The sequence below is a fragment of the Terrapene carolina genome, unplaced genomic scaffold (assembly GCF_002925995.2).
Source record: "Terrapene carolina triunguis isolate 2854851 unplaced genomic scaffold, T_m_triunguis-2.0 Scaffold211, whole genome shotgun sequence".
Lineage (NCBI taxonomy): Eukaryota > Metazoa > Chordata > Testudines > Emydidae > Terrapene > Terrapene triunguis.
In genome coordinates this window covers 33525750-33547231 of record NW_020664562.1, presented here as the reverse complement: position 1 = coordinate 33547231, position 21482 = coordinate 33525750, and the positions used below count along the sequence as shown (strand labels likewise).

General features: G+C 38.8%; 1 protein-coding gene across 1 annotated transcript in view; it reads left to right on the top strand.

Moving 5' to 3' along the window:
- LOC113407389 (serine/threonine-protein kinase TNNI3K) overlaps positions 1 to 21482 on the top strand; it is a 168811-nt gene that overhangs the window by 24032 nt on the left and 123297 nt on the right. Inside the window, exons 6-7 of the mRNA XM_026655826.1 lie at positions 14564 to 14662; positions 16588 to 16726. Of these exons, the coding sequence (XP_026511611.1) occupies positions 14564 to 14662; positions 16588 to 16726 (238 nt within the window). The remainder of the gene's footprint in view (positions 1 to 14563; positions 14663 to 16587; positions 16727 to 21482) is intronic.

The window sequence follows — 21482 nt, the reverse complement described above, 5'->3', positions numbered from 1 at the left end:
TTTTATGTCTGATTTTGTAAGGAAGTAGTTTTTAAGTGAGGTGAAACTTGGGGTATGCAAGACACATCAGTCTCCTGAAAGGGATACAGTAGTCTGGAAAGGTTGAGAGCCACCGCTGTATGTGACTTTGGAACAAGAGCCCCTATGCTTCAAAAATGATTTTCCTCTGCGGTGAAATTCAAAAGTAACAAATGCTTTTGATGATAATTACCGGATTTCAATATTTATAGAAAATTGCACATGATCAATCTAGCATGTACATAGTGTTGTTTTGTTGAGTGGCCACTGCATATTTCCACTTCTGTGATTGGTGCCTCCTGGCATTGTGCAGTGGAATATGCTAGAGAGCAATGTCCTTGAGCCACTGGCCCCTCCCTCCTCCCTGAAGAGGATTCTGACAGTGACTAGGGGAGTGGCCCCATCCACTCTTCAGTTACTTTTAAGTCACTGAAGATACAATGAACTTAGATCACACGTAGTGGTGTCAATGGTTCACTCTTCTGTTTCTTTTTTCTTCTGTCCTTACAAAGGCTATTTTCTTTTTAATTCATTAGATTAACATTAATAAAGGTTTCCTTAGTTAGGAGAAGAAAGAGAAAATGGTACCTGTCAGGAATGGACACAGGAGCGGGAGGACTGCTTCACACACCCCTACTGGTAGGGTAGGCTTGTCGGGCCTGGTCAATTAAGTTTGGCAATGTGTGAATCCAGCATTGACCTTGAACATCAATGGGAGTTTTGCCACTGATTTCAGGTGGGTAGGATTTAGGGTGACCAGATGTCCCTATTTTATAGGGACAGTCCTGATTTTTAGGTCTTTCTCTTATATAGGCTCCTATTACTCCCCACCCCGTCCCGATTTTTCACCCTTGCTGTCTGGTCACCCTAGTAGGATTTCACCCATTGTATTTGTTTGTGCTGCAGTCGCTCTTTGTATTTGATGCTGGGGGGAAGTGAGAGTGATTTGATTCAACCCAGTGATAAGAACGAAAGCTTACAGTAGGAAAACTTATTAATTTTAATTAAATCAACAAATGAACTAATATCTTAGGGTACCCTGCTTTGTTGTTCATGTTTCAGGTGTACTGCAATGAGAAAAAGTGACTTTTAGTGAGTCACAGGAGCATTGTTCACCATCATGGTGGGATTATCATTGGGTAGTCCATTGATAAAACTCTTAAATTTGACTTTCTCACATTAATGGCCTACCTTGTGCATCAGACTCTGGTTCATTTTTTATAGTTACTTCATCCTCTTCATCACAGTCCTCTTTGTGACACAAGAAATGTGTTCACTGAAGGAGTAGTCTGGCATAAAATCATTCACTGAGTCAGAGCCTTATGCTATTGTAAATTCTCCAACAGCTGCAGCAAGGATATGTTTGCAAACCATTATGAAATCAAGATGTTTTTAAATAAAGGTATACAGTACATTGCTGAGATAGAAAAGGATTATTATCTATTATTTATAGCTATACTTTATACTCAAAACTGTTGTTTACCATATAGAATTATAGTACCTAGACCTAATTTTTGCTATGTTGAAGAGATGCAGGGTATATATATATGTATGTGTGTGTGTGGGTGGGTGTGCACAATGTTGCACTTAAAATCTTTTGTCCATTTTTGGAAGATTCTGTTGATATGAGAGATCCCTTATACTTGAAGGGTAAATTACATTTACATCTACTTTAAGGCCACTTTACACTGCCAAAGAAGGGAGTTTTAGGGTAAATGAGAATCAGGCCCCAAATGGGGAATATTGTTGAACCCTGTGTGTGAAATATCAATTCCACAATAGAAGAAAGTGCCAGTTCTATATAGACAGAATGATCTAAAATGATGATAGTAATGTGAGTGGAGAGTCCCTACCTCCGCAGTAATGGGTGTCGTTGAAAACCTATAAACATACACACGTGCACATGCACATTCACTAAACAATGTAGTCACATAAAAATTGTTCTGCCCTCCTGGGAGAAATTGCACATTTTTACTGGCTCCAGCAAGTTGCCCCAAAACTGTTGCCCGTAGTTATTTGTTCTTCCCAAGAGTGAATCTTGATTAAAGTTTATTTTAATAGGTATTTCAGTGTGTTTGTGCACTGGCCTTTTCCTCTGGAAACGTCAGTTCAAATCCTGACCTTGGTAACAATTTAAACTGGTTTTGGTGGTCATGCCCTAGTCATTATTTGACAATATTGGGAAACTAGTCACAGTTTGGCAGTGTTCATATTGACTGGGAGCAGGGACTGAGATCCATAGATAGAGCTGTCTGTGGAATCTTGCACAGCATTTACCTGCACTATGCCTGGTTCTTTCCAATACTTTAATCTACACTAAATTCACTGACCAATTGTCAAGGCTGCTTCCCCACTCTGAACTTTAGGGTACAAATGTGGGGGCCTGCATGAAAACTTCTAAGCTTAACTACCAGCTTAGATCTGGTCCGCTGCCACCACTCCCAAAGCTAATTCCCTTCCCTGGGTAGCCTTGAGAGACTCTTCACCAATTCCCTGGTGAATACAGATCCAAACCCCTTGGATCTTAAAACAAGGAGAAATTAACCATCCCCCCTCCTTCCTCCCACCAACTCCTATTGGATCAAGAGCCAACCCCCTTGGATCTAAAAACAAGGAAAAATCAATCAGGTTCTTTAAAAAAAGGCTTTTAATTAAAGAAAAAGGTAAAAATCATCTCTGTAAAATCAGGATGGAAAATAACTTTACAGGGTAATCAAACTTAAAGAGCTCAGAGGACCCCCCTCTAGCCTTAGGTTCAAAGTTACAGCAAACAGAGGTAAACTGTTTAGTAAAAGGTACATTTACAAGTTGAGAAAACGAAGGTAAACTAACACGCCTTGCCTGGCTGTTTACTTACAAGTTTGAAATATGAGAGACTTGTTCAGAAAGATGTGGAAAGCCTGGATTGATGTCTGGACCCTCTTAGTCCCAAGAGCGAACAACCCCCAAAACAAAGAGCACAAACAAAAGCCTTCCCCCCTCCCCCAAGATTTGAAAGTATCTTGTCCCCTTATTGCTCCTTTTGGTCAGGTGTCAGCCAGGTTACCTGAGCTTCTTAACCCTTTACAGGTAAAAGGATTTTGGAGTCTCTGGCCAGGAGGGATTTTATAGTACTGTACACAGGAGAGCTGTTACCCTTCCCTTTATAGTTATGACACCAATAATAAACAGAAAACAAATACTATGCAATAATTATGGCAAAGTTGAAAAAACCCCTCTATTTTAATAAGCATTGTGAAATCTCTAGAAATCTTCCACACATCTATGCAGATGTCTCATCCCAGAACTCTTACTTTCTCAAGAAGAGGCATCATTAAGGGAGATATCCACAGTGAAATTTTGAATAAAATTACTCATGATGGACATGACCCCACGTTTGCGCACTAATGAACGTGCTATTATCCTGGTGGGCTAAGTGGGTAGATTACATTCACTGAAAATTCAAAAGGTTATTCTGATCATCTGGTCATCTGTTTAGAAGTTCTAAGAAGCTGTGTAGTGTTTCCCTAGAAAACAAATATATACCACCTCTAACCCTTACATGAACTCTGACACCACCAGCGTAAAGAATGAACGTTTCTTCCAAACTCAGGTTTCCTAATCTGTGTCTACACTAGCAAGCTTACAGCGGCACAGCTGTACTGATGCAGCTGTGCCACTGTAAGATCCGATCAACATAATTAAACCACCCCCAATGAGCAGCAGTAGCTATGTCGGTGGGAGAAGCTCATCTGCTAACAGGATTGTGCACACTACCACTCATGCCAGTGAAACTTATATTGCTCAGGGGGTGTTTTGCCTATTTTGTTACAAAGTAAATATCAGCACCTGTCAATCTTTTGGGTGCAATAAGTAAGAAAGAAGTGGCAGATTCATCTCTGATCCACCTTTAATAAAAATCTTGTAGCTATATAAAAAGTGGTGTGACAGTTGCAAAAGATTTTCTGATGTGACAGTGTACTGCTCAATTTGATATAAACTAGACCTAACTATACTTTCTGAAAGACATAGGAGGTGGGAAAAGACATACTGACAGACATGTCAAAAGAAGTGTTAAGTAAAGTAAAGGAGGCCCTGAAATCTTGTGCACAGGCTTCTAGTCATGTACCAAATAGCTAGAGAAGAGCCTGAAAAACAAGCCAAGATATGATCCAAATATGAGTGTTCCAAACTTGTGGCTGGCCTCTGTCATAATTGGCTGAATCGTCTCCTCCTCACCTCAGATCTGGAAACCTGGGAAAATCAGATCCAGCCATGAATTTTGTGGCTTTTGACCATTTCTATAAATGACTTGCTTCTAGGCAGAAGTGAGGAGGATTTATTCACAGGCTGGAGACTATGAAAAGTACTTTGCCATTCCAGATAATTTCAAAATAAATCTAGAAAAGTCATTGTTTCTCTGCACACTTTCAAAGGTTTTGCTTCAGTTCAATGTATTTCAACATGCTGATTATCTCTCTGGCATGTGGACTGAATGCACTGATGTTTGGAAATTCCAGTCCAAGTAGCCCTAATTTTGGAGTAAGTGCAGTCTTTCATTATCAGCATCATGTGAACAAGTGCTGAGCAGCCAGATCGAACTCAAGGAAAATAATAAGTATGATGGAACCTATATGAAGAATCTGCATTTGTCAAACAGAAACAAGAGCTGGTTTGAGCCAACTAGACCTTGTAATTCTTTAGGGTTTTTTTGCTTGTACAAAATGGCAGGACAGGACATGCAGAGGGAACAACTTGTCAATGTATTTTAAAAGATATAGTGAGAGCAGATCAGAAGTTACAGAAAGGCAATATAAAAGTTAGAATCACTCATTAGTGAAGAAATATTTATATATTAAATATAAATAATGGAAGCCTGATTGTCATTTATACTAAGACCCCATTCTACCACTCTGGCATTGTAAAGATGGCTTAAAACTAGTATAAATGTAATTTATGCAAACTTCCAGAGTGGTGTAAAGGGGCCCTAATATTAATGAGACACAAATAGGATGACATCCTGACCCCATTGAAGTCAATGGTAAAATGTCCAATTACAGTAAAGTGGCCAGGGTTTCTCCCTTAATATTTTACAACATGAAAAGCCATATTTTCAGACTGGCCTATGAATATGGGCAGAAAGATATTGCATTCACAAATCCCACATGTGCACAAATCAGATAATTTAATACTTAACATGTGTGGATGTTGTTGCATAAAATCTTTATGAACAAATATTGAAGCTGGGCTATAAATTTAAGCACATAATGTTGATTGGTTTCTTTATATTGCTTGCAGAAAAATACTGTGTATTGAGTTCAAAATCATTCTTCTTGCAAATGCAACTTTTGTCATTATTTCTCCTTTACTAACGCAGAATTATTTGTGGAGAGAAATGAATCAGCTACACTAATACATTTTGATTTCTGGATAAGAAAACAGATTAATTTACAACTTGCAGGTTCTTAGCTTTCCAGAATAGATCTTTCACATACAACTTTGAGTTCTTTGTTACTTAATTATCATTAGTTAACTAAAGGAAACAAAAAATCATTGATCCAATTATACATGATTTTTCAATATATCTGTATCAGGATGAGACCTAACTTACTTTTTTTAAGCAGATAAATTGCAGTATGTGCTAGCGGAAAAGAATTTTTCAGATTAGAGCCCATATTTTGAAATTCTGGCCCTCCAAACCTCCGTTCTTCTCCCCATTTCTATCATTTCCCATGTCTACTTCTGCCAATGTTTTTTCCCCTAGAAAATTATATGACTAAGGCACCAATCCTGCAATACACTCCTCATGACAGAGTTTATTAAAGGATCGAAGTGTTAAGAATAAGCCGGTGGGGGTGATTTTGCATAATTCTGTATTTTCTGTTGCTCAACAGAAAATGCTCTAATGTAAATAATACATACGAGATGCACAAGAACATAAAGTAAATATGTGCTTCAGATCTGATCATTAAAATGAAGAACAATGAGCAGAAAATACAAAATACCTTGCTTTATTTTACTTTTTCAAGTTGCTTTTTTAAAACTTTTGGGCCTGATCCTATGAGTGACAGAGCACCTCCTACAGTGTGTAGAGTACCCTCAACTCCAACTGAAATCAATGAAAACTGAGGATACTCAGCTCCTTGCAAGGATAAAGCCCCTAATTTGATGAGGAATCATTTTTTGCGAGCAATTTAGAAAAGACCCATTGTTTTCTCTGTTAGTAATGATCAGCTCTTTGCCAGAAATATCCCCTACAGAGAGTTGTACTCCATATACCTCATTTGGTTCTGTTGTTGATTTGGAACCTGAAGATTTATGGTTCAGATTCTGCTTTTTTCTTTCTCTTTTTTTATAGATCTTTGAAATTGTCAGTCTGCTGAGAATCTCTTCTGCTAGGTTAAATAGCTTACTTTGCACAGAATGTCATTAATATTCATGGAAATTGGAACTGTAAAAAAAACTGTAAAAAGTGCAGTGAAATGTAAGTCAGAGAGGGAAAATATGTTTTTGACATTTCCTCCATTTCAATAAAATAAGAAAAAAAAATTTATTTATTCAGTTAAATAAATAAAAGAAACATACACACCAGCCTATTATTTTTATTATTTGACTTTTCCATTTCTTGAGAAAAGATACTCATTATATTTCAGAGCCAGACAAAGAGCAACTGGAGAATCTAGCTTTGATTCTCAGTTCTGCTGCAGGGCCAGTTTGTGACCTTGGCTCAATCTCCACACCTCCTGAAACCACGATGGTAATCACCTCTATACAACTGGGAGATTGAAGGACACTGCTGTAAATGAGATGTTCCAACTCAGCTGAGCCAGCTTGGTACATAAATATTTCATCTTCTCTGTGATTTTGTGTCATATTTGTTTACTTTAGCAAAACTAGTTTGCTGGTTTGTTTTATCGTTTAGTGGACATTTTCAGAGCACGATCCCGGAACTGGAGTCCTCAGTGGGAAGTGTACAAAATTAGAGAAAAACAAGAGATGCTGGAAACCAAATTAGATACCCAGATGAGTTTTAAAAAACTGTTCCTAAGCCTGGTGTTTTAAAAACATTAAATGTTTCCAGCCCAGAGAGGTCACTGCTGAATTAATAATACATTTTTAATATGCACTGATGTGATATCCAATATTTCCACACTGAAAAACTAATATTGTGGCCTATTTCATTTTATAAATTAAAATTGGCATTTGCAGATTACAGTGCAGAAAGGTTTGTGAACTGAGCTGAGATTCCAGTTGGGACAGAGGAGTGTTATTTCATTTTGCCACATGTACAGTTGACACTCTAATGAGTGAATGCATTTGTTTTCTTGCAACAAGGACTTGTTGGTAAACACAGAGTTTGTTTTATAAGGACAGCTTTCAAAGAATAAAATATAGATTTTCACATATAAATCCTGTTTTACAATGGAATATTTTTCATCTCTAGTTTTCACTTGAATGAGTTTTATTACCAGTTATGGGTGAACCTCAAACAACTTGAGAAACCTTAGAAAGTTTACGTATTTATTTGAAACTTTTCTGAATATTTCAAAGTCCTCATTTTCCTTCATCTTTCTCACCATTCCACACTAATCCTTCCAACTTCTACAGTTACATATTTTCCCTTCCTCCTAATTCTATTTTTCTCCTGACTTCCAGTCTCAAGCATCTCCAGTTTCCTCCACCTGACATCCAGTATGCCCCCTCCCTTTCATATGTCATGAATGGAGAGGTCTAGTCTGAAGTTTTATTGTATTTCTCTGTTACAGTTTGGCTGGCTAGAAAAATCTAATCTCATGAATTCAAGGACACTGAATCTTCACAGCCCTGCAATTTGTCTGAAGCTTTTTTGTAGTCATTTATGCTGGTGCAAAGTCAATGTAAAATGCTACCAAACCAGGATAGTAGGTCTATACCCACTTTGCATAGATATAGATGACTACACAAATTGCAGGGCAATGGTGAATCAGGCCTAGGTCGTCTCCAGAATTTGCTTTTGTCTGAACCCTGAGGAGTGGGAGGAGAGATACCTGAATTAATGAGACTTGATAGAGATTTTAGCAGAAATTGTCCAGTCCCCCAGATGGATTTAGTTAAAGGAGGCCTATCGCAGACTAGGAGATGGAGAGTTGTCTATCTGTTCTTATCTTTAAAAAGGTTCAGTTATGATTTAGATTAAGACCCTTCTTTTCTATAGAACCAGTTCACCTGTTCCTAATCATTACACTCTTGAACCTAATTGTGAAAGCATGTTTGCTGCAAAACAAGATGAAAACTATGCATTTCCAGTTCTCTAGTGTCCAAAATAGCACAGAGATGAAATCATACGTTAGCCAGATCCTGCCAAATGTTGTGGGTGCCTTGCATCTCCCTTACAGTTTCACATAAGCAAACCTCTTTTACTTGGACTTCTCTTGCTTTCTTCAGAGTTGATCAAACATCAGCTACAACAAGATAATATGATCAGTTTTTAAGGTGGTACACTTATGATGAAGGGTCTGTCTATTTGGGGGGGGAGAATGTTTTTTCAACTGAGTTAGCTCGCTCAGTTGAACAAGTTTAACACGATTGCAAAGCCTCCTTAACACCCATGCAGACACAGTTTAACATCATCAAAGCTGTGTGAGCTGGTTATGTGGTAGTCTAGCTGGAAGCCTAGTTGTTTCAAAAATGCCAATAGCTGCACTGCCATAGCATTTTAAGTGTTGACATACCCCTAGAATTTGAAGTCCTTGTGTCTCTTTTGAAAATGAGACTTGGGCTCATAAGACATAACACCCTCCATGTCTATATGAGTGTTAAGGGAGCTTCCACCTTGGCTACAACACAGCCAGCAAACACAACTGAAAAGGTGTTAAACTGTGTCTACATGGGTAATAAGGGAGTTTCAACTAGTTTGACTGAGCCTCCAACCCATCTACTCAGCCCAAGAGTCTGCCTTTTGAAGCAAATTGACTCTTGTAATGTAATGTCTTTAAACCAACAGGTCAAAGCAATTGAGATGTTTCAAAAATATAGTGTCATTAATTAAATGATGAGGGCAAGACAATTGTTTTCCCATAATGTATCACAAAGTCACTTAAACCATTCTATGTATAATATCTTCGGATAAGAAAACAAAATGCCTCAGTTCCTTGGCTACCTGCTTTGGAAGGAGAAACCATTCTTGTAGTACGAATGGAAATCAGTACCTGCATTTTTCATTACTGATTTTATCTGTGACCCAACTGTATTTATCTTATCTATTCCAATGAGGCTAGGAGAACATACAGATAGACTTGGGGACAGAAGACAGAATTGAGACACACTAACAAAAAAGAATATGTTGAAACATTTCAATAGACTTCTTCCTTAGTTAGACAACTCCTTTAATTGTATCTTACATCTGTCAACTAGTGTTTCACAACCATTTGGAAACTTCTTTAGGCATTTACTGCTTCATTCTGTTCAAGGTTAATTCTACAATTCTTACAGACCACCAAAGAGTTAAGAGACTTGCCAGTTTTGTGCAAAGGATCTTTACAGGACATGACTGATTATATCTATATCTGCTAATTTGGAAAGAATTAGGCCAGTGCTTGATGCTCCTCTTATTTAGGTTTTAATGGCTTAATTAATAAAGAAGCTCTGAAAAGCATTGCAGATACTTTAGATGTGTTAACACAGGGATATACATAGGCTAATGCTGATGCATATGGCTTAATTGTTGAAGTTGTCTTTCTCATTTTAATTTTACCTACTAGAAAGTCAATATCCATTGATTTAATTTTGTTAGAAGAATTCTTATCTCCTGCCCTTCTCCAAGAGACAAAATCTTTATGTGGTCTATCTTATGTTCCATTTGTTGACTCTCTCTAACCTTCAAAGTTACCTTAATTAACAGTCTCTGTTTGAAGTGGACATAATTTACTTGAATTTTCAAAAAGCTTTGGATAATGCCTTTCATAAAAGACTATTAAGGTAAATAACAAGAGGGTAAAGGGAAAAGTCATGTTGTGAATTAAAAACTGGTTAAGCAAGAAGAAATAGAAATAGAGTCGTACTGAATGATTACTCTTCAGAGTGGAAAGCAAGTTAATAGTGGGGCACCACCAGGGTCAGTCTTATTTAATAAACTAAAGCTTTGGAGGAGAAAGCGGGTAATAAGCTGCTGAAGATTGCTGATTGCACTAAGTATTTTCAATTAGTTAAGAAAAATTGTGAGAAACTGCAGACATTTTTAAATTAGAGATGGATCCGTTGCAGTTCAGGGCAATGATGGGTGACCTCAGTAGGCCAAAGTCCTTCCATCCCATCCCAGAAAGAATTGGGTCCTCCCTTGAACAGAAGGTCCTGTCCGTTTTCTTAGTCAGAAAGAAGGACATGAATCAGTCTAAACTCAGGTTACTGATCCAAAAGTTTTTTCTTTGTCTGTTGGTCTCTGGAGAATCTAGTTTCAACTAGTATTTGCAAGCCTCTCCAGGTGGTACTTCTCTGGAGGTGTTACAATGCAATTGAATTTGCCTATGCACTCCCATTCCCCCACTGTTCTTAATTCCTGGAGAAGCTGCGGTCACTCTTCCCCCTAGAATTATGTACAATCCCTAGCCCACAATGATCCATAACCTTAATACAGTAAAATCTCCAACAATATTGCAGGAAATTACCATATGCATTATAGGATCAAAACTGGAATCTCAGATCTAACTCCCTTTGAATATTGGGTTGTAAGGATGCAAATCTCCGCTCTTACGATTTTCCTTCTGGTTCAAATCTAAAACCAGAAAGGACCTAACTTCTGATTTGGTTCAAATACAGGCAAAATCTCCTAGGAATGCAATTCTTGTGTGATTTTTTTTTTGTCAGTAATGATGATTTAGCTAACACTTGTGTAGTGCTTTTAATCCAGAGATTTCAAGGTGCTTTACAATTCCCCAATGGTGATAGATGATGAAACTGAGACACTTAGCAGTTAAGGCTCAGTTTTTCCAAACTGGCTTATAATTTGGGTACCTTTAAATGCCTATGGTCTAATTTCCACAAGTACTGAACACCCACAACTCCAAATGAAATCAGTGGGAGCTTCTCTCTCAGATCTGCATGAAAACTTCCTGTGATGTAAGAGTCAAACCTTTATTCACAGTGCCTGCTTCCTAAAGAAAGAAAGCTCTCTCTCTCTCTGCTGTTTATATGAGGTTCTGAAACTATCTTCTAATCCAAAGCTCTCTTGGAAGCACAAGCCTACCCATATAGATCACCCCAGAATTTACAATTCCTGAGAGTAATTAAAAGCTTTGGTGTTTTTTCTAAGCTTCCATTCTTCTCTCTTACAAGGATTACTGTCTGTTAATCTAACAATATTGTTTCTCTGTCTCCCCCCTCTTATCATTTATGGGTGAGTGAGATGAGTCACAAGAAGCTCCATTGAAGTCAGTGGAGCTATATTGAGTTACCCCTACTGGGGATCAGACTAAGGACTTTAGACCCCTAAAGGAATGAATCCCCCAAGATACATGAGGCTCTCAGAGGATATTCCAGAGGAAAGCATCTTCCATAAGGAGGCAAGTTGCTTCTGCACTGCTACCCACCATCAACACTATCTCCTTGATCCCCTTGACAATATGGCTTGAGGAACTTTGATGCTAACAACACCATCCGCCACTGGCTGCCATCTGTGCTCCCTTGGACTGGTTTCTATAGCTCTGGAGGTAAAATCTGACAAAGCAAGGCCAGCGTCTTCCCTCCCTCCACATCAGCAGAGCTCCTGCAGAGGGGCTTCCATGTGATAGGGGAGCATACCTTTCCATGCATCCTGTTCTCAGACCTGCAAATTCAGGTTCTCTTCTGCTCAAGAGCATTTGGGCCTTCCAGTGTTTGGGACATTTTTAGAAGGTGATAAATGCCTTCAGATCCTATTGAAGTTAATGGGATTTGAGGAGGCTCTGTACATGGCAGGAGTAGTCCCTAAAACACTAGTCCTAGGGAGGCTTACAGCCAATGTTAGTGTGAAATAATTATGTAACCCTTCTGCCCCTCTGAGTTGGCAGCAACAAGGGCCGGGTTCAGTATCTAGGGGTTCCGTTTCAATAACGCAATGCAAAACCGGCTCGAGCCCCCACCCAGTGACGTGGGACAATTACATACCACCCCCCCGGAGGCAATACTTCCCCTCTCGCATGCACGGAGTCTGAGTGTAGCAAAAGCCTTTTAATAAAGGAGGGAAACAATGCGGCATTATGTTGGGGAAACACCACAAACAGGATTCACAACACAAACCATGAGCAAAAGACCCACCTCCAAGTAAGTTTGGCAGTGTCCTGTTCCCCTCAGGGTCTTAAGTCCAATCACCACAAAGTCCAACAACCCCAAAGTCTCTGTCCCTGGTCAGTGCCGCCCCAGATTTCAAAAGTTTATCTGCAGAGTTTTACCCCCCCCCAGCCTGGGCGGAAATGGGGGGGGCACACGGGATGTTAAGGGGCACCTTACATGGTCCAAGGCCGACTGCCCCACCTCTCCGTGGAGTTCTGCTGCAGCCTTTACCACGAATGGCTCCGCTCTACCAGCCGCGCCATGCCACCAGCCATCCCATGAACCGCTCCAGCTGCCCCCGCAAATGGCTCAGCTCCGCGCCGCTCCGCTCACTGTTCCATGGGCCGCTCCAACCGTCCCACAAACTGCTCGGCTCAGCCAGCTGCTTAGCAATATATCTTCAGGCTCCCCCACTGGTTAACACAGCACTCAGTGATCTCAGCTCAGCAATTTTAGCTCTTTTAGTGATTTCAGCTCTTAGTGATTTCAGCTTGTAGTAGGGGAGCCCCAGTGCTGGTGCACCATTGGCCCAAAGTGAATTCAGTTCAGCAACTTCTAGCTAGACTCCTAATGGAAACAAACGTAGCTCTGCTATTCAACAGTGGAGGGGGGGGGGTATTTCAATTGGTGTTCCAGGCCCTCAAAAGGGGCCCATGCCATCAGGTACACATACCTGTCCCCAACCTCTCTCAATTCACTGGGTTTTGTAACACATGCCCCTTGTCTAGCAAGTGCTACTTAGTTACTGGTGAGTCCCTCTGTCATACAACAGTTCCACTGGCCTTGATTCACAGAATCAGGGTAACAACACTTTATTCTTCCTGCCCCAATAACAGAGAAACTGGGGATCCCACACCAGCCAAAGTAACCACTTTCAGTTGTTGTTGTCCCAGGCTAGGCGGGTGGGTGTGCCTATGCAAACAAGATCAGCCCCTGAAGTTCTTTTCAACCCTCGCCATAGTTCACCACCAGATGTCAGGGTAGAGCTTAGCCTGACTCTGCTTACAATTAAACATAAGGGAAAACGCATTAAGTGTGGTATGGAAAGGGCTTTACACAGAAAATTCACTCAGTGAAGCACATTGACAAAATATTTTTTTCAATTTAAATAGTCTAAAGAAATAATCCCTGAAAACTAATGTTGCTTAGTAACAGGTCTTAGTTCCGTCAGTACTTGTGAGTGACGGATTCAAATGACTGGCCTCTTTGTTGCCCATGTGAAATGAATTGGTGGTCTCAGTCCAGTTACTAGTTGACAGGAGCCCACATCACACATGATTCATCATGTCTGGCACTAATTGGGACCATCGCTGGCAGTGTCAGCAGAGAGGAGGAGTGAATAGCAGTGGAATCGACACTATCCACTCATCGCCTCACTAGAGGTGGTCCCTTTATGTCACCATTGAGACATATGGGTAGGTTGAGCTGGAATGTGTTTTCCCTGCTGCTCCCCATGCTGTGGATAATTTCTAGGGTTGTCACTCCAGCACCTTTCACAATCATTAGACTCACATGCAGGCTACATGGAAAAACAATAGCATTCCATAAAACTGTATGTAGAATTATGCAAATGATTTGTGGCACAAGACCCTTAGTGGGTATAAAGACACCCTTGGGCTTCAAAAAAATAACAGTGTTTAGGCTTCAATAAATAATCCAAAATGGTTTAATTCAAATTTCCATTTTGACAGTTATTCAGAAGGCCAATGCTTCAAAATTAATAGCTGCTCGACCAAACCATTGGCCTCCAGAATGACTAAGAGAGTGAAAATTTGAAAGAAACCACTTTGGTTATTTATTGAAGTCTAAGGGCTATTATCTTCTAAAATACACTGAAGTCTTTACACATTGAGTGAATTATACTTGTGAATTTACCTGCATGCATTTACATTTAAAGGGGTCATTTTATTTTATTTTATTTTATTCTATTTTATTTTATTTTATTTTTAAGAACTGTGATATGTTTATTGGTGTTTGTTCATGAAGCCTAAAAGAAAATTAAAGGCTATTTTGAGCCTTCTGAGTCAGTCATTTCTGGGCCTCTCCCTTCACAAATCAGGCATTTTATTGGCAAATACATTTTCAGGTTATTTATAAGGCATCAGTGACATTCAGTGTTCAGTTATAGTACTGTACGTTAATCACTTTTATATGCTGTATGGAGTTCTCCGCATTTATAGGTTGGTGTCTGTTCTTTCTTGGCATAATGTTATAGAATTTTATTATAAGGTTACCACATACAGAGCTTCTAATTGGAATCTTTTATTTCTTTTTCTTCTAGGCTGTGGATATACTTTTGCAGCATGGAGCTTATGTCAATGTTCAAGATGCAGTGTTTTTCACCCCATTACACATTGCTGCATACTATGGCCATGAACAGGTAACTAAATGGGCAGAATCTGACAAAGATGAAAGAGTACACTCACACTACGAGCCATATGTAGGTTTACTGTCTTTATATTTGGAAGGGTCCTACTAGAGAGAGGCTTTCACATCCTTAAGTTATGCCTTTAACTATATCTGACATTTTCAGGTGTTTGAAAGCTCATAGGAATGTGGGTATTCATGTTTTAACTACCCACTGCTAAGATCACCAGCCAAATTTACTACCCCCCAAAAGAGTTCTTGAAATTAGTTGCCATTCATGAGAGAGAGTTTTTCTAACCTATAAAAGAGCTTCTCACCCAGAGATACAATTCATACAATGCTGAACCTTGAAGCTGCCTTGTATCCATTAGGTGTATCAGTTTAAATACCTCTACAGGAATGTGTATAAATGACCCATAGTACTCAATAACAAATGGATTGGTGCACCTTGGATTTAATGGGTGAAATCCGGCCCCCATGGAAGTTAATGGGAAAACTAATGGATCCAATGGAGCCAGGATTTCACCCAGCGTGTTGTGGATGCAAAGGGCTAAATCTTGCTTGTCTTACTCTCACCAGCAGTGAAATTTTAAAAAAGCACTGAAGCCTTGGCCCTAAGTTATCATCAAACCCTCCTAATCCCATTTCTCTTTGCTAATGTAGAAGTGTCTGTGGCTTAGAGGGCAATATACTCGTTTGCACTGCAGGAGATCCTTTGGTTCAAAAGTAGCCTTGTGTCTGTGTTGGCTTATGTGAGTCAGTCCCGGTGCCTTTCTTATCCGGGAAACATGCATATGCTGGGACATTTTCAGAGTTTCAAAGCATGACCGCTAGGTAGAGTATATTTTTCATTTCACTGACGTTTACTTAGAGTGCGTTGGAGAGTCATTCCCAGGAAAATGCTTTTGAAAGGACAGACTCCAAGAGAACAGATGATTGAAAACGCTATACTTCTATGGTTCAATAACAGTAAGGATGTGCACAAAGCATGCATTCCTGCACCCTCCTTTTTTATATATTCACCTCATCATCCAGTAATAGTAAGAAACTCTTTACATGTTGGGCTGAGAGATTAGTTTGCTTATTTCCCGTGAACCACTTTTGAACAAATAGTCACAGTCTTGTGAAATTATGCTAAAATGCATATGGTGCTTTTGTGATAAGGGACTCTACTTTCTGAAGGAAGCTACGGCTCTGACATAGCTAATTTATGGGTGTTAAGGACATCTACTTTATTATGCTGACTAGGTCAGTTAAACAAATAAGTGTGTCTTTTTCCCAACTCCTTGCTATCCATATCATTTTAAAAAATGAACTGACATTTGCTAGTGAACAATGTAATATTTTATAGATATATAACTTACAAATGGAATTTATAATGAGTTTAATGAAAATAAATTATATATACTTATATAACCCAGTTTTAATTTCAAAAAATAGAGCTTTCTCACTCAAGATGTTAAGCAATCCAATACAGAGTAAACTTTAACACAAGAACTAGGGATTACCAAATGAAATTAATTGGTAGCAGGTTTAAAAAAAATAAAAGGAAGTATTTCTTCACATAACGCAAAGTCAACCTGTGGAACTCCTTGCCAGAGGATGTTGCGAAGACCAAGACTATAACAGGGTTCAAAAAAGAACTAGATAAGTTCCTGGAGGATAGGTCCATCAATGGCTATTAGCCAGGATGGGCAGGGATGGTGTCCCTAGCCTTTGTTTGCCAGAAGCTGGGAATGGGTAACAGGTAATGGATCACTTGATAATTACCTGTTCTGTTCATTCCCTCTGGGGCACCTGGCATTGGCCACTGTCGGAAGACAGGATACTGGGCTAGATGGACTTTGGTCTGATCCAATATGGCCATTCTTATGTTTTGGTTTCACTGAATTGTTTGTTTTCACTTGATGATCTAATTTACATTGATGAAATATTTAGGTTACCCACCTCTTGCTGAAGTTTGGTGCTGATGTGAATGTGAGCGGGGAAGTTGGAGACAGGCCCCTCCACTTAGCTTCTGCCAAAGGGTTTCTTAATATTGCAAAACTCTTGATGGAAGAGGGCAGCAAGGCAGATGGTAAGGGAAGATTTTAAAAGCACATTAAAATTGCTTATATATTTTGTATATAGTGTCAAATGCTGACACATACTTTGCACAAGCCTTGGATTTTGCTTTCTGATATGGTGTGTGCATGTGTGTTTGTGTATTGAAGTTGGTGACTAGTGCAAAAAAAATTCTGTCATATTCTAAATATGCTTTGTCTATGTTTCTGCCCTCTTTGTGTTGGCTTCTCATGAATAAGCTAGAGAATTAGCTCATTGGCAAAAGTGCTCATAGAAACAATGAGTTGCAAGTGAATGCTGGAGAATATCAGGAGGAAACAAATTTGAAATTCATAATCACAAGTACAGTGGACATTTGTTTCTAAGAGATATGCTGGTCCAACCGGAGAATAGAAAGAAACCATGTGATGTATGTGTCCAATCTAAACAATTCAGATTTTGAATATCAAATACCCACAATTTGTGAACAGAAAAAGAAAAATGGAATTTTTGTAATGCATTATTCATCATAAAATTTTCAGTGTAATATAAGTTTGTGTGTCTGTGTGTGTTTAATACATGACCGGGTGGAACAGTGTAAAGGTTTATCGGCATAAATGTTTGCATTATTCCCAAATTCAGAATCTCTGAGTGAGTTTTACAGGTCATACCAAGCTAATGCCAATGAAATTGCTACACAGTTCCACATCATTATATATTCTGTATATGCCATAGATTAAGCAAAAGAAAAAAATTTTGTTGTGGAAATATATGTCAGGGTTTCTTTCATCCCATTAGTTGTAAAACCATGTGCTTTAGTTACCATGGACTGGATTTGCTGTTCTATTTCAGCTCCTTTATACAGCTTCAATAACATAAAGGGCACAAAACTTATCAAAAAAGGCTCCCGGTAAAACTCCCTGTGTGAGGAGATTCCCTACAGTGCAGAGACAGGAAAATGACTCTATATCAATCCCCCTCCAAACCTTTGTTGGGGTGGGACATACTTGGGGTGGGAGGGGTTGCATGGGCAGAGTACTGCTGTGCTCCAACTGTTCTCCATTGTGGAACAGCTGCTAGGGGGCTGTTGCAGCTAAGCATTAATTAGAACAGCCCTAAAGCTGAAAACTCAGCAGACACAAAAGTGGCTTAATGACATCTTCGTTACCCCACTCCCACCTCCCTCATTTCCTGAGCTTAGTGTCACGTGGGAGGAAAGGAGAGGCTTGTCCCAGGAGTCTGTTTGTAAAGGGCCTGTGGGGAGAGGAGTACTATAAATAATACACTTGTAAAACCTCTTCTAAAATAACCTAAGCTAGCTTTTCTACACATAAAATTGTTGTGGCATCCTCGCCATCCTGGGACCTTCCACTGCTAGAAGCAAGTGCTGTGTCTCTTTGAGGGGGACTCTGCTCTTGCCGAGAGCATAAAGCTCCCATGTCTAGCTCTGCAGAATTATGAGATGTTGAATCTTAATCCTGGTATCTGAGCAGGACCAACTACTGCCTCTTCTGGACAATTTTGGGAGGGAGAAAGAGACGTACGCATTTTTCTGGTAGGCTTATTTTTGAGGAAGTTAGACAGTTTAAGTGGTGAGCAGAGTGTGGGTGAGACAGTCAAAGGTACGTGATAACTACAATATATTGGATACTGCAATTGGATATTGCAATTCATCACGACTCTGCAATTTATCTTGAGGATGCCTCTATTACATATCTGTCTTTGTGATACTCATGTGATAGATACTTGTGTGTGTATCTGTAGCCACCTTGAAAAATATTATAAATACTAAAACTTGTAATTAACTAGCTAAAAAATGTATGTGAAATGTTCTTGTAGACAAATTGGACACAGCCCTATATTCAAGTTACTGAAAGGGATATTTCTCATCTTCAGATATAGGACAAAAAAAGAGCTTTCAAAAAATGACAGCATATGGTCTGAAAAAAGTACTTATTTTTAATAAAGCTATTGACTTTAATATTACTACTGTTAACACACTTATATCCCAAATACACTGCATAAATTCCTGGCCCCATACAAGTCAGTGGGAAAACTTCCATTGATTTCTGTTGGGTCAGGAATTTGTCCAGGGAGACAATCTCCATGTGACCTCGAGAGACCTAATTAAAAGCAAAACAGAAGGGGACAGGGGCAATTGGCATTTGCTACAAGAATCCTACATATTATAGTAAGAATAAAGTTATCAAAATTATTCTACTTCAGTCTCACAATCTAGAACCCCATTCGATGTCTTCTGCCAATCAATATTCATAGCTAGTCATTAATTAACACAATGGAGCACATCAGACAAAGCATAAAAATGATTCCATCTATCCATATTTGAAAATCATATAAAATTCCCAGTCTTGCAATCCTTATTCAATTCCTGATCCAATGCCTATTGAAGTCAATGGGAATCTTTCAGTTTATTTCAGTGGGAGGTGGTCATTGTGAGAGTTTTGTATGTGTGAGTACAGCATTCTCAAGCCTGCAGTAAATGGCCTAAATTCTAAATCCAGGAAAGCACATGAGCTTGTGCTGAAATCCATCCCTATTCATGACAGCACTTAAACATATGCATAATTTCCATTGACTTCAATGGATTATGAGCACATGCTTAGAGTTAAGCACATGATTCAGTGCTGTTCGGAATAGAAATGTTGTCCTGAATTGGGGTCTATATATGTGTGTGGGTATATCTGTATCTGTTCTAATATCGCTCTCGCTCTCATATCTATCAATATACTATCCTTTGCTAAATAACCACACCGTTCAAAAGGCAACAGTCCATATGTCTTTTTCCTTTGATCATTTCACCCGGGACTCAGGTTTTTTGTGCACAGCTCCAAAACCAGTGGTGCCAAAAGCAGCATCATTCGTATACATGATTTCCACAGTGTCATAGACCTGTTCTGCAAGTTACACCGTAACTGTGTCTGCACCCACACTCCTCCTACTTACTGGTATCTGGGAGTATAAATTTAACATGTTCTCTGAGAGTCATGAATGTATTACATCCCTCCTACTCGCTCATTAGGAAAAAATGCGGAAACAGCATGACTCAGATTTGTAAGTATTTTTTTGAACAGTGAGCCCTTGATATTTAAGTCTTGATATGTGCGCACTGAAGCAATATAATTATAATAAAGGGGAAGAGGGAGAGGAGAAGAGATGTGCATTCACCATACAAGGCTGTAAAAGGCTTATCATCACTTAGTTAATTTATTCCAAAAGAAGAGGAAATTAGGGCCCCATTCAAGATTATTTGTTTTAAAATCTGTACATTCCTCAATAGAAAAAGCAAAGAAAGCTGAAAATGTCTTACCCCCAAAGTAGCACATTTTGAAACTTGAAATCACCATGGCAACAGAGGAAGACCTCATAAACATTTAAGCATGAAAATAATTTATGATATAAAATTAGCCAAAGGAATCTGAAAACATGCTCTGAAATTCAGCAATATGTTTCATGAGTTTGACCTATTCATTTTAATATATATTGACTGGTTGGACATTCAATTCCTATCTCTCATGTCTCTGAAATAGAGAAAGAAAAGCAGTGACCACTGCAACATAATGAAAAGGTCAAAGTATGGCCAAACTTTACTAACATTAACTAAATCCAGGGTGTGCCAATGTACTTCATCCCCATCACAAAGATATATAAAAGGAAATACACAAATGCATTATTCATGTATTTTATATTGTAACCAATAGGCTGCAAGCACAGTGCACTCTCTCTCCAAATGCTAGTCCTATAGTTTGTTTACATGGAATTCCCTAATATGCAATATGAACGCTATTGGAAAGGAACTCTTAGTAGAATAACCAGATAAATAAAACATTCTTCTTAAATATTGTGGCCCTACCAAGACAGTGGCAGTGCATTTTGATCAGATTGTTATAAACTCTCAATTTATTTTAGGCCACTAATACATTTTAAAAGTTAATTTACCTTTATGAACTATTATCACTTGAAATTCCCTTAACATTGAAAACATCTAATTGCTGACCTTGATTTGTTTAGCATGAAAAATCTCATTTTTGTATGTTTTGTCACGTTTTTATCTTTCTCTCCTCTTTTCACTCCCACTGTGCTCCCATTATTTTAATATGCTGTTAGTATTATTTATGCATTCATTATTTTTACCTATTTGCATTATATAGTATCTTGGTAAGTTCCATTTTAAATAATCCAAATAAAACTGTATGATAGTAGTAAATTCTTTATTATTAGGTTACAATACAAAACATGCTGATTTTGGCTCAGATCCCACAAACACTTCTTCGTGTCAGTCAATGCTACTATTTATGTAACTTGATCCTTCTGTCATGTGACAATGGTAAAGAATCACTTTCTTTTAACACTGAACAAAGAACTTTCTTAGAATAAGAAGAGAGAATTATCCCTAAAATAACACACACACCCATCATGTTTCACTGTAGAACTTCTTCCTAGAATTTTTCTCATCTCCCTGCTGCCTCTCTTTCTGCTACAGATTGAAAGAAACACAACACATCTCTTCAAGAGAGTTGTGTCCAGCTGATTCATTTAGCTGATCAAATTCTAGGACTGTAGACTCCAGTTTAATAGTCTTCAGGTTCTTCTCAATGGCATTATCTCCATTCACTAAAGGAACATTTCAAGTAGAGTCATATAGCAATTCTGCTGAGTTTGGAACCATCTGAAGATGCCACCTGTTTCTTCCATGCTGCTGAGTATCTTGATCAGTAGTCTCCCTTGGGTGCAGAATGAAGACTCATGTGGAATATTGGTGCAACTATGCC